Source organism: Spermophilus citellus (genome assembly GCF_964194105.1).
Source record: "Spermophilus citellus genome assembly, chromosome: 2".
Taxonomy (NCBI): Eukaryota; Metazoa; Chordata; class Mammalia; order Rodentia; family Sciuridae; genus Spermophilus; species Spermophilus citellus.
In genome coordinates, this window is record NC_138183.1 from 201,339,345 (window position 1) to 201,356,277 (window position 16,933).

The window sequence follows — 16,933 nt, forward strand, 5'->3', positions numbered from 1 at the left end:
GTGTTTGGGAGCAGAAGAGACACGGGAATCTGATTCCCCAGGCAGAGGGACAGTGAGAGTAAGTTGTGACCAGAGAAGCAGAGTGTACCCAGCAGCAAGTTCAGTGTAAGCTGGCGGTGGCTAGGGAGAGGCAAAGTTTGAGGTGAGAACAGCCTGCTGACTGCTGGGCATAGGGCTACAGGGGGCCTCCATATGGTCCAGAACAAGGGAGTGGGGAAAGAGAAAGTCAAGTCAAAGAGAGCCTGGGAGGTGCCGGCAGGGACCTGAGGTGGGCAGGAGAGAGAGCGGCTATCATTGCCTGCTACTACTTGGGAGCAGAGAGCTCTGTGCACTCTGCTGAGAAGAATCCTGACTCCCTGCATCCTTCCATGTTATTGCTGGGAAGAGTAGGTGGCTTCCAGGTGTTCCCTTCAGAGGTGCCATTGTCTGGTAGACAGGGGGGTCCAAGTTCTCTAGTTGAGTAGAAGTGAATGACTCTGCCCAAGCTGGTCTCAGCTTCACCTGCTGTCACTTTCCCTGTTCCCTGGCCACAGGGCTATATCTTTAAAAGACAAGAGTGATAATTATAATATATTCCTCACAAATGAGATAATGAAGATGAAGTCTTTTCACAGGGATTGTTACTGGTTTTTTTTTTTTTTTTGGTAATGGGGATTGGGCCCAGGGGCACTTTATCATTGAGCCACATCCCCAGCCCTTTTCTTTTTTCTTCTTCTTCTCCTTCTCCTTCTTCTTCTTCTTTTTAAATTTTGAGACAGGTTCTTGCTAAGTTGCTTAGAGTCTTCCTAAACTGCTGAGGTTGGGATCCTTCTGCCTCAGACTCCTGAGTCACTGGGATTACTAGTGGGCACCACCATGCCTGGCGGGACTGTTGCCTCTTGTAGGAGGCAAGAAACTTGCTATGAACTTTCAGAGCAGGTAGTTTGAGGTGAGAACAGGCAGGTAGAAGTTGTCTGGTCATGAGGTAATTTGCCATTATTTTGATGCATTGTGAAGAGCCATGTAGCTAGGGAATAGGTAGCTAGCTCTCGAAGCAAGTGGGTTGTTGGTTCTGTCCTGGTCCTTTACGTCTCAGCCTTGGAGTCACACTCTCATGTACATTTACTTCTCAGATGCACTCTTTCTAAGGCCCACAGAAGGAAAAGAACCTTCTATCTCAAGTTCTCTAAGTGGCTATAGTGGGTCCTGCTCTGGTGAGGACACATGCAGATAAACTTGTCCACAGTATGAGAGGGCAGACTGATGGGGGCCCTGGTGATATTCTGTTCCCTGGACACTGCCTGGCTCCCCATCTCACTCTTTCCAAAGGCACACATCCTGGCCTTGCCACTTCCCACCTTCCCACATACACACTCCAAGTCCCTTTCCTTTTGGAGTACTTGCATTATATGTCTTCTGAGATCTGCTCAGACCATCCTGGGGGAAGGCCCGTGGCCTTGGCCATATGGATTGTTGTGTCCTCTTTGCTACAATTAGACCTTGAGTTGAAGAAAAGAACCAGTTTGGGGAATGGGGGCAGCATAGAATATCAAAAGCAGAAATAGGCACAAACAAGAGGAAGGTTAAGCAGACATTTCAAAGTATTAAGCAGGGACACTGGAAGAAACAATGTCAACTTCTCACTGTTCCTCTAGCTCCGAGGTCAGATGTGCTGTTGGTGTGAGCCATCAGAACCTCTCACTCGCCTGCTTCCTGGCCAGACCCTGCTCCTCCTTTTGGGCTGAGCTTGGCTGGCAGCATCTCATGCTCATGTCTTTGGGGTGGTGTTTCTCTTAAGCAGCTTGCCATTTCAGGTAGGAGGGAGATACTGCTCCTGTTCCTGAGACTATGGGATAGTGAGACTGGAAGTTTGGCCTCTTGGCACCTGGAGGTGAGGTCCCAGTGACTTGTGTTTCTTTGTGGTCTTTAGAGGAGGCTGTTCAGCTTTGTGACTGATTGCCCTGCTGTTGCTATGTGTTGTTGAAAAAGCTGTTCAGCACAGTGGAACCTTGTTTAAAGGGCTGTGGTTTGGTGAGAAGGGCTTGAGCATTTGGCTAAGTGTTTAAGTGGAAGCATCTGGGTTGGTCTGCCAAAGGAGGCTGGTGGTGGGGCAGGGACATGTGATCAAAGTTGGGCTGGGTTTTAAATGCAAGGTCCAGAAAGCAAAAGGAATATTTCCAGCATGTTTGGTAGAGCTGGACTATAGCACAAATATTCTTAGGGATCTCTTGGATCTCCCCCAGAAGGGAGTGGCTGGTAATGCCCAGTTCATACAACTCACTAACCTGGTACAGCAGGAAAAAGATGCTAAACAAGAAATACTTCTTTAGACCCTGACACTACCTTGCACTACCAGCCTGCACCCAGGTTTATGGCTCTTTCAGCAATTCTGACAGATCTCAGCCTCCTCACTTTGGTTAACTGACTTACTAATCAGACCAGCCTGATGTGGGATATTTAAGTGGGAATATGAAGCTGTGTATGTGAAAAATGTATTTTGATATTATAAAGCCTTAAGCCAGTTTGTTATTAGGAGTTACTGATACTGTGATTAGGTGAAACAAGCTTGTTCACCTTCAATTTTTTTTGGCATTCTTTAATTTTATCCTGTTCAGCTTTTCTTAGCCTAATTAAGCTACTGTTATTCACTGACAAAAGAAATCAAAATTTCTCCTCTTAATTCTGATTGTACAGCATCTCTCTGTCCTGCCTTGACTTTTCTGTCATGGCAGAGTATCTCACTGGGCCCAGCTCCCTCTGTTCTCAAGGAAAGGTAAAACTGTGGCCTTGTCTTTGGGTCATGACACAAAGTCAGGGGCTCTGCCTTGCTCTGAGTGGCTTTCTTCTCAGGCCCAGTGTGCGTACTTCTCCTTTCTGTCAAGCCTTTTCTGGGCTGACTGGACATGACTTCTGGATCGTGCTAAATATTGTTCAGGCCTCAGGGCCCTTGATTTAGACTTTGGCCCCTGGTAGAATGTGGATGACTTGAGCTGATACCCTTGGGATCCTCTCCAGTGCAGACCTGGGACTTTTATTCCTTCCATTTCTCCCCTTTGGAGTGGGAATGTCTATCCTACACCCATTCCATCACTGTATTTTAGAAGCAGATAACTTACTTCACAGGCTTATAGATAAGAGAATTTAGCCCCAGGAGCCTCCAGCTGCCTCCCACAGGCATTGTTGATTCTGTTCACTTGTTTAGCATAGGTGAGCTGAACTCTGGGGTCAGAGACATGGCCCTGCCCTTGAGGATCTCACCACTGAGACAAAGGAGTCTCATGCATTATATGGCTAGTGCTCTGGAGTAGTCAGTCTGTTGTGGGGATGGGAGAGAGTCCCTGGAGAGGATAATCCATAAATTCAACTCTGACTGGTGGCCAGCCATGATACTTTCTAAGCAGAAGAGTGCTTGGTGCAGGGCTCAACTTTTATTGGTGTCAGAATTACTTGAAGAGTTCAGTGAACTATGAAGGCCAGGCTCTCTTTTACTTATCTGTGCTTCATTAGGTCTCCTAGTGATCCGATAAATAGGTTGTTTTATTTTCCCAGTTCATTTTTTTCCTAAATAAGTGCATTATAATTGTACATAATGGTGGGATTTTTTTGTTACATATTCATGCACATGATATAACAGTATAATTTGACCATTATCGTTCTCCAGTATTTCCTCTTTCCCTCCCCAAAAAACTGAAGTTTGAGAACCACCGAGATGTATGAGTCTGAGTACAGGTTGAGTGGAGAAGGCTGCTTGGAGGGAGGCCACCAATTAGGTGGCTATTGCAGTCCTCTGGATTAAGGTAATACAGAGACAGGTGAGGCTGTGGGAGCCAGTGAGGCCACCACAAGCAGGAGTCTAGAGAGCTGTTCTGCCGTCTTACTCAGCAGTAGCAGCACCCATAACTGCATCTCTGTCTGGAACACTTCATTTGGCTCTGGAATCCTTCACTTTTCTTTGCTGTTCCTCTTCAGTCTCCTTGGTAAATAAGATCCTCTTCTTCCTGATAGCTGTGTACTGGATGTTCCAGAGAGTCCTAGACATTCTTCTTTTTTAATTTATATACTTTTTAAGTCACTTCATGAAGTTGCTTTAAATACCTTCTTTATTCAGATGGCTCCCAAATTTATATCTCCAGCACAGACTTCTTTTTGAGCCTCAGAATATATTTCCAAATGGCATTCAGGGTATCTTTTCCAGGTGTTCTTAGGCATCCTATGTTGGGCATTTTGAAACCAATGTGCTATTTTACCCTGACATGCTCCCTTGTCACTCTTGATCTCTCAGGGACTCAGGCCAAAAATTTTGTAGTCGTGCTCAACTTCTCTCTCACATGTCTGTGTTCAACCTATCAGTGAATTTTACTGGCTTTTCCCTCCAATAGATCAGTATTATAGCATCTCTTATGATCATTTTGGTCCAAGCTACTTTCTTCTTTTGCCTGTCTTTCCTGTGTTCACAGCTTCATTCCTGCAGTCTGTTTTCCAGGCAGCAGTCAGAACAACCATTTTAAAAGGTAAGGTAGATCATGTCACAGTGTGCTCAAAGCCCTTCAATGGGTTCCTGTCTCAGCAAAGTGGAAGAAAGACAAGAAGAGTGTGCATTCTCCAGCAAGTTGCCTAATTAGTTTTCCCATTTATAATGGAAAAATAATCATATCTTTACGATGATATGCAATTGGCATGTGAGCATTAAGTGAAATAATGTTGAATAAGTCCTTACCAGGTAGCTAACAAAAACCTGCCCAATGTAAGGTAAAGAGGAGGGAGAACTGAGCACACCTTAATTAAATGTTAATATTGTGCCACACTATGTATATTATCCCTGATGTTTTTGATTGTTTTGTTTTATTTTATTTTATTTTAGTATTAGAGATGAAATCCGGGGCCTTGGGCAGATTAGACAAGTTTTCTACCATTATATCACCAGCCTTATTTGTTTTAATTTGATCACTAGTACATAGCCACACAATTTAAGGAGTTGATGATTATAAATGATTTCTTAACGCAGCTATCTCTCCACCTATCCACTGTCTTCCTCAGATGTAGCCACTTAAAATTCTTTTAGTATTTTTATCTGTATCTCTTAAAATGTATGTTCTCCTTCTTTATTTATTTTTAGTTGTCATTATCCAGTGACTTATAATTTCCTTATAAGTCCAGAAGGTAAGAATTCAACTCAGAAGAGCTTAGAAATCCAGTTTTCCCCTCTCACCCACAGGCGCGTTTCCATCCGTTCCATTCTGCTAATGCAGTTTCAGTGAGATCAGTATGTGGTGTTTTATCATAAGGATATGATTACTCTTGGTTTCTGTGTAGTTCTTTTGTTATTTGTGTGGTTTGTTTTCTTATCATTGAATCAAACAATTCTTCACCAATTATACAGATCTTGTAGATATTTAGGTGCATCAGAAGTTCTGCCAATTTCACTTTACTGAAGAAACCTCTTTCTGAGCTTCAGAACTGACCCTCCTTTTATGCTTATTGCATCACTGTTACCCTTGCATCTCCCTTATGTCTCCTTTCTCATGCTCTGTGTCCTTGTGGTTTATGTTTTTCAAAATAAACTCTTCTATACTTGTTTGAGTGGGTAGCTAAATTAGATGTTTGGGTTCAATCTGATATATTTACATGAGGTCTCCTTGACTTTTGCCTATAACAATAAGATTTGTTTTAACTGATTTTATAGATGACACGTTGACATTCAGAGAAGTTAAATAAGTTGTGTGAGGACTCACAGAATGATGTGGCAGAGCCCATATTTTAACCCAAGTCTGGCTATACAACCTATGTTCTTGGTTGTTATAAGTTGATATGGAATGTGTTTAAGGATTCAGACATTGCCAGCAATTTCCTTCATTTTTCTTCTCTTCCTTAACACTCAAATAACTTCTTGTTCTTATTATCCCAAAGAGATATGTCTCTTGTATTTTTTTTTTTATTTATTTTTACTTCTGGTACCAGGAATTGAACTCAGGGCCACTTAACCACTGAGTCCCAGCCCCTGCTTTCTTTTATTTTTATTTTGAGAGAGGGTCTCACTAAGTTGCACAGGGCCTTGCTAAATTACTGAGGCTGGCCTCAAACTTGAGATCCTCCTGCTTCAGCCTCCTGAGTCACTGGGATTACAGGAGTGAGCCACCACACCTGGTTCTTATATCCTTTTAGAGGCTATCTCCCAAGCTTAAGGATAGCAAAAGGTGTTTCTTAAAATAACCACTAAAGAACAGCTATGGTGGGACTGGGGATGTGGCTCAAGTGGTAGCGTGCTCGCCTAGCATGCCTGAGGCACTGGGTTCGATTCTCAGCACCACATAAAAATAAAGATTGTGTCCACCTAAAGCTAAAAAATAAATTAAAAAAAAAAGAACAGCTATGGTTTATGGGAGGCCTTTAAATTATGGAGGAAAGACTTATAGTTTCTTGTGATATGCTGCTACTTCTTTATCATCTGTTGGCCATTTGGGGAAGGGGAAAGGTATGAGATGAAGCCAAGTTCTGTGGTGGGTCCCTGATTGAGGATCTTTCCCTGCATCTTGCCTTCGATGCAGGGTTGCTGGATGCAGCTGCTGAGGAGTCAGGTCCCAGCTCTGTTCTGCTATTCATCACTCCACCCAGGATGTGTGAGCCTAACTCAAACAACAATTACAACCCCAATCACTTTTATTGAGAGAAAAAAAAATAGAAAGTAGAATGGAAGCTTGTGACTCAGTGGAAGCTTGTGATCAGTAAGGTTTACTTGTCCCAGGCATATGTTGCCCAGTTATTCCTATTTTTTGTTCCTTTTGCTAAATGTGAAAGTAGTTAATATAGTATATGAATCACTGTTTGCATCAGAGCATATCAGATGATGGATGGCAAATTGTGACTCCCTTACTGATCTTACACCTTAATCATCTTAAGGTGCTAAGTTGGCCTTTATGTGGTGCAATTCATGTGGCCATGAGATCCATCATCACATATTGCTACTCTAAAACATGACTGTTCGATTGTCTGGTTTTACAGCTGGAGAGGCATTTTCTCTCTGACCAGTAGCAAAGAGGAGGGTAAAGTCTTATCTTAGTGGGAGCTGTAGCCTTAGTCACTCATAGACAGGAAGATGACAGAATGCATAGAGCCTGAGAATGAAGGGAGGGATGAATGGTGAATGGACCACACCTTTGCTTAAACAACATACCTTTCCTTATATCTGTGGCCAGGGATGAGCCCATTTCTTGGCATAAGAAGCACACCTGCTCACTAGGGACAAATGCAGGGCTGTGTTAAGTGTTCAGAGAGATGATAACTGCTTTTGTATAACAACAGCTTTCACTATATCAAGCATGTTAAGATCAATGTCCTTCTTTATCCTGCTCCTCTCCTTCCTGGGCTGATTGGTACCCCTCTTTAGAGTCTCTATTATTCTGTTATCTGTTCTTTGTCAGGCCTTGGATAGCTGTGACAGCTGTCCTTTCATTGGTAGGGAAAAATGAGTTAAGTTCCTACTATTAACTTTTGACATCACCTTGAATTTCACTTGTCTCTAGATTTTGACGTGGCTTCTGGCTCTCTTTCTTACCCCTTTGGATTGGTGCCTCTCTCCCTCTGGCTTCTGAACCTTACTTCCCTCTAGAAGACCTCTTGGCATATTGCCTCTGGAACTTTGCACACATTAGCCCCAATTTCCAATGAACTCAGCTCCTGGAGGAGATATGTGTCTTTGTGGGGAGGAACAGGCATGGAAGATGCAGAACACACTATCTGTTGTCACATGACACGTTTGCCTTTGAGACTTGTGATATTGTGATATAATAAGAAATAAAATATTTGATCTTTTTCCTGGCTCCTAGCATAGAGCTTCTAAAATCCTTGCATGGGAATGAGAGAAGCACTTTTTGTTATTTATACAAGCCCCTTTCAACCATACCTGAGTTTATGCTAATGAGATGACTCCTAAAGGATGGGGACTGATTCCCAGAGGAACCATCCATGATTAGAGGGTTAGAAATTCAGCCCCAGCTCTAATCCTTTACCCTCCATCTTGGGGTTGAGGAAAGGGTTTGGAAATTGAGTTCAATTACCAATGATTGAATGATTAATGACTTAATCAATCATGCCTGTATAATGAAATGTCCATGTGAAATCCTAAATTTGGAGAACCTCCAGGTTGATGAACCCATAAAGGTGCTGTGAGTCACCTCTAGAGAAGGCACCAAAGCTCTACCTGACCCCGTTCCCCTACACCTTTCCAGCCAAATACATCTCTTCCAATTGGCTGTCACTGAGTTGTATTCTTTATAATAAACATAAGTAAATGTTCCCCTGACTTCTGTGAGCTGTTCTAACAAATTATTCAATCTGAGGAAGGGGTTTGGGAATCCCTGATTTATAGCTGGTCAGTCAAAAGGGAAGCCTGGAGTTTTGATTGACATCTAGAGTAGGGATAGTCTTGTGGGATTGAGCCCTTAACTTGTGGGATCTTATGCTAACTTCAAGTAGTGTCAGAATTGAATTGAATTGTTGGGGGCTGGGGATACAGCTCACTTGGTAGAGTGCTTGCCTCAAATGCACAAAGCTCTGGGTTCAAAAAAAAAAAAGAAATGAATTGAATTGTAGGACACCAGTTGGAGTTCTACAGACAATTTAGAAATTGCTTGGTGTAGAAAAAAAACCCATGTTTGGTGTCAGTGGTGTTGTAAGAATACAACACTATTGTTATTTTTCAATTTTTTCTTTAAACCTCCTTTCTTAAGGGAAGGGATTGCCCCATCATGTGTTCTTTGCTGATGGGAACTCTAACCTAGACAGTAGAGAAGAAAATCACTATTAGCTGCCAGAATGCGAATGGCTAGTGACATCACGGCTTCCCTGATCCAGAAAGATTGTGTTCACAGATCCGGGCAGGAGGCCTTACACCTATGCTACATTCAGCCCTTGCATATCTGATGCCTACCTCATAGCAGCACTGCGCCAGGGCAGGCAGGGACTCCTTCTTATTCAGGTATTCTGCTGTCACCTCAGACCCAGCAGGTCTAGAGATGAGCTCATCAGCTCTGCTCTGAGAAGGTTCCCCAATCTCACTGTCCCAGCTCCTGAATTGTGACTAGGATAACTTTGACTCATGCCCCACTTCAGGCCAGCTCCCACGAGTCCACCCAGTTTTGTTTGACAAGTATAAACTCATCACTGGGCAGAGGGCCCATGTTCTTTTGAGGCTCCTCTGTTGCAGGGGGTCATATTTTGGGACCTTGGGCAATACCTCCTAACTGCCCTGCCAACTTTCACCCTGATACTGAGGCCCCAAATGGGCCAGCCACAGCTCATCCATGGGCCCAGTCTGTTGAAATATGAGATCTTTCTTTAAAAATCTTTGTAGTACTTCCATCTGAGATCACTTGATTTGTTATGCACTGGTATCCAGACCCCTGAAAGGAGTGGTTGTGGTTCCCAAGCTCCTCTTATTATTGCCCTTGTCCTGCTTATGTGAATTCTGTGGAAGGTTTTGACTCACCTTGAGTGGCTGGATGGTCCTTTATAACGTCAACTGTTTTGACCTTAGCCAGCTCCATCCTGCCCTTGCATGCTTCCCTGTTTTTCATGTACTGCCCTGTCTGGAATAGCACTCTCCTTATCTTCTGAGAAAACACCTACTCATCCTTCAAGATTCAGGGAAACTGCATACCTACATTTAAAAGCACACCTAAAAGTGTGTCATAATTATTTGTTCATATTTCTGTCTTCTCTGCTCCACTCTGTGGTCCACGGGAGCAGGTACAAGATCTGATTTATCAGTATTCTCCCAGTGCCCAGGACACTTTAGGAGATGTTGGTTGCATGGATTCATCCATTTATTCACAAGTATTTATTCATAAACTTCCTTGTGCCAGGCATCATGCTAGATACTGAGAATAGGGGAAAATAAGGCAGACAGGGTCCCCCTGCCTTCAGGTGGAAGCAAGAAAAAAGAATTTGGAATTACTGTGCTTCACAGGACTGCTTTAGATTAGGGGTGTCTGGGGAGGCCTCTCTCAGAAGATACTTTGGAGTTGAGACCTGAAGGATAAGAATAGTCAGCCCTAACCCTGCGGAGAGCTGGGGAGTGAGTTCAGGGCAGAGAGGATGGCAGGTGTCCACTTACAGAAAGGACATTTTCTTGGTGTGTTTGTGAGCCCTCAGGAGAAAATGCTGCTGAAGCATGAGAAGCCTGAGGAGAAGATGTGAGGCTGGGCCGGCCAGACTCTGTAGTGACTTTTTGGTAGATCACAGTAAGGATTTTAGATTTTTTTCAGAAGAGCAGTGGGACGTTTTTGGAGGGAAGTATTTCAAACTTTTAATGTTATGGCTGAACAAGAGGGACTCTGCTGATGCCATTTCTGCTACCCTTCCTTTTCCTGCAGCCTCTTCTTACATCTCAACTCAAGCTTGCTTCCCTTCCCATCCCAGATTTACATACTGTGTTACTCTGGAACAGTTGGAGCTGCTATTCTCACTTCACAATACTTCTGGTCTTTGTTTCAGTCTTGTCTGGCTCCTTCCAGGAACCTGAGGTGCCAGTAGGACTCCCCACCCCTTGTGGGAACTCCCATTGTCATTCTCCTAAGCTAACTGTGCACTAGTTCTGCCCTGAGGCCTAATGCCTATTGCTTTTGAACCTTCCTTGGCCTTTGTCCCTGTGAATCAATGCCCTTCCCCTCCATGTACAGAATGGCTGTCCTCCTTTGCCAGGCTCAAGCAAATCAGAGGCTTGAGCTTATCAGGGTTCAAGATGACACATATATGAGCTTCACAGTTTCCAAAGGGTTCTCTCTCCCTGGGCCACATCCTTTTAGTTAAAGTCTAACTTTGTGAGCTGTTTTGACAAAAATATGTCCTGAGGTTATCTCATCACTTAAAAAACAAATAATAACAATAGCTAACTAATTTTGAGCACTTATTTTGTGCAAAGGAATGTGCTTAGTGCTCACTATGAAGCCTTAATGATTAATTAATCATGACTCAATCCTGTGAATTAGGTTTTGTTATCCCCATTTTACAGATAAGGAAATTTAGGCTCAGAGATTACACAGTAAATGGTAGAGCAAGGTATGGGCTCTGGCCATAACTCTAGTGCCTATGAACTCAACTACTACTGTCTGGTACAGTCCAGCATGGTTCCATATGGTTCTGAAATCCTTATTTATACCATCTCCAGAGCTACTTTCATGTAGAGCCCACTTTCTTCTCTTCACTCCAAAGGTCCAACTTCACAGGGAAAACTAGGAGAGATGCTCAGAACCATTCATTTCCTGGCCTGTGCATGTGTGAGAGCCACATCTGTTTTCCAAAGCACTGATGCCATTAGGCATACTCATGGATTTTGCTGAATGAGCAAACAAAGACTCCTGCTCCAGTTGACAGACATGAGCAAAGTCTCTTAGAATTACAAATGCTGTTATAAGATCTTCCCTGATACTCAGGAAACAGAAAAATGAGATGAGGCTGCAAGAAGACAGTTGAACTCTAAGAAGCAGAGTTGTCCAGAGATGGCCCTGTCATTACTTATCAAGCTCTTAAAGGGGAAATACAGCCTCAGGAAAGTGGCTGTTCCATGTATCCTTGGAGATGTTCCTCATCCCCAATAGAGTGAAATTCTAAACCTTGAATAGTGCCAGATAGGGTGCATCTAAGATGGTCAGACACAGTATTCCTGGGAAGTGTTCTCTTCATATCATTGTACTTTTGGCCTTCCTAGGCAGGACATGCTAGCCCATTTGGAGAAGGGAAAGTGGAAGTTGAGGCCTCTTACCTGAATCATACCCACCCAAGGAAAACCTTGCAGGTGTGAGGCAAATGCAGCTGTAAGACAGTGGAGCCTTCCCCAGTGGTGGTTAGTGCTTCTGGAGCTTGGAGCTATCAGTATGGAGAGGTAACAGTTGGGTCTTGCTGCTTCTAGTGACTCTGGAGAGCCCTAGTGACTTTTCATTATAGAAGTAAATGGGGGCTGGGGATGTGGCTCAAGCAGTAGTGCGCTCGCCTGGCATGCATGCGGCCCAGGTTTGATCCTCAGCACCACATACAAACAAAGATGTTGTGTCCGCCGAGAACTAAAAAATAAATATTAAAAAATATTCTCTCTCTATCTTTCTCTCTCTCTCGCTCTCTCTTAAAAAAAATAAGTAAATGGGATCATGTGCTAAAGATTCATGGACAAAAAGCACTTGTGCCAGGAGGGGAAGACCATAGAGATGTCAGAAATTATACTTCAGCTACTGGAATTCTTAATGTAAATGCATGGTGTGATAATGAATTTAAAGCATTTTGTGGTCTTAAGTATGTAATGTGGAACTTCTGTAACTTTTTCTTTATTCTGTATTTGAATTTTCAGTAACAGGAAGAAGAGACTAAACAGGCAAAAAGAGTCATGGCATTTGATGCTAGTCATGCCCTGGAAGCTGCCTTGGAGCAGATGGATGGGATCATTGCAGGTACACTTGGGATCCTGATGATGGATCTTTAGTTTTTCACATCTCAGAAAAGGTTTTCTTACATTTGTTTTCTTTCTTTCTTTTTTTCGCATAGAGAGAAACCTTTTGTTAGGTTTAATTTAAAATAGGTTAAAGGTATGTGCCATCTCTCTTCTTTCTAATATACAAACTTGGAGAACTCTCTCATATCTCATAGGGGTCTATGATACATTGTGAGTGTACCACTGTTGGGATTATAAATGCAAGACCGTTTAGGTGCAATGAGATTGTTTCTATTTTAAAATTTTCAGAGCATACCATGACTTATTAGAGTTGAGCTGAAACTCAAAATTGAGCAGACTTTGCCACCTAGTCAGTATTCACTTCTCTAGCTGTTCTCCAATGTGTTTAGAAGATGGGAGGCAGTTTTGTACTGATTCACCTAATAATATTCTATATTGCATAAGAAGCTATATTGATTTTTATACATCTCAAGTATTTTGTCTTAATGTTTTAATTGGCCAGTAGGGGACTTTCTCTAGAAGGGAGTTGGCAAAATTGTGGGTAATTAAAAAATATTGCCAGTGGACCATTCTGACTGATTAATTCCTTGAAGGGAGCAACCAGAAAGTTATACTGGTTATAACAAATTTTTTCCAAAAGGCTCAGGGTCATCTTTCTGACCTTGCATGATATAGTCCAATGGTCTTATTTGCAGACAGGGTATGCTTCTTTGGGTCTCAATTATCCATTGTGTGAGCTATGGCTGGAGGAAATGAGGAAAGAAGGTATGGGGCTGAATGCAGCTTGACCCCAGGAATTGCTCAGGATACCTGACACTGCCCCTGTTTAGGCATTTCCTCTCTACATAGTGCAGAAATACATCTGACTCACAGAGGGCTCTGGATGTTGGAGCCTGGAGTGAGGGAGGTTGTCTGTGTCTCACAGCTTCATCATATTTTGGGTAGCTCTGTAACATGGTCTAGCTGTCTTCTGTCAGGCTCTTAATTTCTCTGTGAACAAATGGGCCCTTAGGAGGCCATGACTAATGTCCTGATTTTCAGAGTCTCCATAGATTAGGATGTGTTGTTCTAGGTTAGGGTATCTGATGACTTACTGAGAAGAAACCAAGAGAGTGGATTTCCTAGCCACACTTTTAGAAAGTCTGATGGAAGCTCCCAGAGGCTCCTTTCCATGCACTGAGATAAGAGCCAGAGGATCAGACCTTCAGACTGGCTGAGGTGGTCAGAACTTCTAATCCCGTTGCTGAGGAGTGAGCCCCTGGGAGAGGGAGGTATGAGGGATGAATGAGAAGACTGTCCTTTTCCCATTGTATTGCCTTTGTTCCTCTGGCAAAGATCAGCTGACTATGTTTATATGGAACTATTTCTGAGCTCTATAATCTATTCCACTGATATATTTGTCTTTATTTATGCCAATATAACACTGTATTGACTACAATAGGTTTATAGTTTGTCTTAAAATCAGATCATGTCAGTCCTTCAATTTTGTTTTTCTTCGATATTGTGTTGGCCAGCCTGGGTCTTTTTCCTTACCTTCCATAAAATCTTTAGAATCAATTTGTTGATATCCACAACATAACTTGATGAGGTTTGATTGGAATCACATTGAATCTATAGATCATGTTGGGAAGAACTGATATCTTGACCATATTGAATTGTGGAGGAATGAATAAGACACTTCCTAAAGAAGGCAGCCTTTTGTGGCATTGGTGCCTCTTCCTGCCTCCTAATTTATCCATGCAGGCATTCCTAAAGTAAGGTAGCCTCTGGCAAACCCCTGTATTTCTCTGAGAGAGGATTTTTTAACTGGATCATAAAGGCCTTACCTTGGCCCAGGATCTTTAACTGAAAATCTGGGAAGGTTGTGGAGGGAGGGGCATTAGGTATAGGTTGTATGGAACCTGGGAGACCTAACCCACTGACCTTCCAGAATAAAGTGCTCCCTCCTCCTCCCATTTCCTTGCTCCTCCATCTTGGATTCCATTTGGATGGGCTCCCTGGACTTCTCAGTCTAGAACAGGCATGAGAGCTTTATAGAGAGAAAATCTAAGATATTCCAAGGCATTCTTTAGAGATTGGTTCTTTGCAGATTGGTAGGGAAGAATACTGGTGGGTAGACTACAGGTATTGGTTCTGATCCTAGCCACACTTTTAGAAAGTCTGATTTGGAAGCTCCCAGAGGCGCCTTTCCTTGCGTTGAGATAAGAGATAAGAGCCAGAGGATCAGACCTTCAGACTGGCTAATAATAATAGTTTGTGCCTCAGTTTCCTCATATTTAAATGGGAATAATAATAGTACCCGAATTAAAGGGTTGTTTGTTAGCCCATGTAAGGTGCTTAGAAAAGTGCCTGGCACATAGTAAGCACCATAAAGTGTTAGCTCTTGATATGCTGATGAAGGACAGGAAATCTTTATCATGTTGAGTTTTCCTTCTCTAAGGATACAGTAGGCTTCTCATATATTAAAGCCCTTATGTCTCCCATCTGCATTTTGTGGTTTTCATTGTATGAGGCTTGCATATTCACCACTGTACTTGCTCAGGGCCTACAAGATTGATATATAGTTTTCTGAAATATAAATTAAATATTTCTGAAAATATAAATTAAATCACATATCTCCCCTCTCCAAAACTCTTATTGGCTCCCATCTCAGGATAATATCTAAAATCCTTACCATGGCCGGCAAAGTCATAATGTGATTTGGCCTTTGCTGTCTTTATGGCTATATCTCTTCCACTTCCCCCTGACTTATCTCATTTTATCGCCTGCACTGTCTGCCTCAGGGCCCTGGTGCTTGCTGTCCTATTTCCTAGAAAGCTGTCCTCCAAATCCACTCAGATTCCTGCTGAAATGTCACCATATGAGAAGGTCTTCCCTGACTAATACAGCATCCCACTTCACTATCTGACCTCATAATCTGTTTATATGTTTTTATATTATTATCATCACCTTATTATTACATTCATGTTGGTCTCTTTGTTTATTGTCGGCCTCCTACACCAGATTTAAAAATTTAAATTTACAAATTTAAATTCTATGAGGACAGAGGATCTGCCATTATCTCTCCAGTGCTTTGATTATCTTTAGCACACATAACTATCTAATACATATTTGTCACATGTTTATTTTATTTACTTTTGTGAATAGGATGTCCTTTTCATTGGTTAGGAGTTCAATATTGGTTTCTGTATCTATCTTGTATTTGGCTGTTTAGTGAACTTTGTTCTTTTCTCAATTTGTGCCTTCCCTTGGATAATTCTTGTGGAATATCAAATCACTATTTTTGAAAACTCAGTAGTTGGTAGGTCCTGTGTTGTAATTAGCCCACACAGACATTTGACAGATAATTAAATTTTGAAGTTATTAGTGTCTGGAGAGCCTGCAATCTATACTCTTCTTGATGAAAGGAACTATAATTATTAGATGCCTTTATTGATGACATTTTTTTTCTCAAGGTTATTCATATACCATTCTCATTTTCAAGATGGTTGGGCCGTCTGGGCCAAAAATAAGGAACTTTGGTGGTTCTTAATGTAGTCCACAGAGTTCAACTGTTTGGGTTTGCATCCCAGCTCAACCACTTATTACTGACTGTGAGATCTTTAACAAATTATTTAATTCTTCTGGGCCTCAGTTTCCTTATGGATAAAATAGTAGTAATAATAGTACCTATTTTATATTATTGTAAGGATTAAAATAATGCAAATAAGGCACTTAAAATAGTATCTGATACTTAGTAAGTGCTCATTTGGTCTAAGTTATTACATGTTTTATTGATATTGGTATTAATATTATTTTTATCACCTTATGGTATAATATAACACGGTATGTTTTTACACAGTGCTGGTAAATGGCAGTACTAAAATTTGCATTCAGGTTCCTTTCATTCCTGGGTTGGTCTTATGTTGATGTTTGGGGCTGTCTGTAGGAGAAAAAAGTTAACAAAGAGGAGGATGCTGTCATGTTCTTGGTCATAATCTCTTTAGCTTGAGTGGTTTTTGTTCTTATTATACATTTTCCTTCCAAACAAGAGTCCCATTACTCAAAAGGTGGCACTGATGGAATGAAGATTGAAACCCTGCCACATATTATGATATCACAGATTCTGCAGAAGTGATATTTTTATGTGAAGATTTAAATCTTCCTCATATTAATTTGAGGTTCAATGACATCAGGCAATGCTACTACCACTACCACTACCAAAATACAGTTGCTTTTGCATCTGGTGAGTACCCAAGTACCCAAGGACTGTATTCTCTCATGTTTTGAAAAGGCAATTCACTTATTTCCATAGAAGAAATTTTTGTGGGCTTCCTGTACCACCCCCCAATAGTAGCTATTTATAAAGAAAAAAACAACAACAAAGATTCTCACTAAAATGGATATAATTTCTTCAATAATAATTATTAATGATCATAATACTACATGATAAGGAATTTCCCTTTATAATTAATTTATATTATAATAGGTTACTGTTCATTTTCTAAAACTCTTTTCAATAGTACATTTTGAGCA

The 16,933-nt window shown here is 41.8% G+C and overlaps 1 protein-coding gene across 17 annotated transcripts in view; it reads left to right on the forward strand.

The window, feature by feature from the left end:
* Positions 1 to 16,933, forward strand: part of PPFIBP2 (PPFIA binding protein 2) — a gene marked incomplete at its 3' end in the record, with an annotated part of 145,044 nt that overhangs the window by 21,265 nt on the left and 106,846 nt on the right. For 15 of the 17 annotated variants that reach the window (XM_081279528.1, XM_081279519.1, XM_081279508.1 and 12 more), the window contains one exon: positions 12,317 to 12,416. In XM_081279528.1, coding sequence (XP_081135654.1) covers positions 12,353 to 12,416 — 64 coding nt within the window. In that variant the 5' untranslated portion in view covers positions 12,317 to 12,352. Of the gene's footprint in view, positions 1 to 12,108; positions 12,215 to 12,316; positions 12,417 to 16,933 lie in introns of those variants that run through there. The other 2 variants (XM_081279509.1, XM_081279527.1) reach the window with 2 other exon arrangements.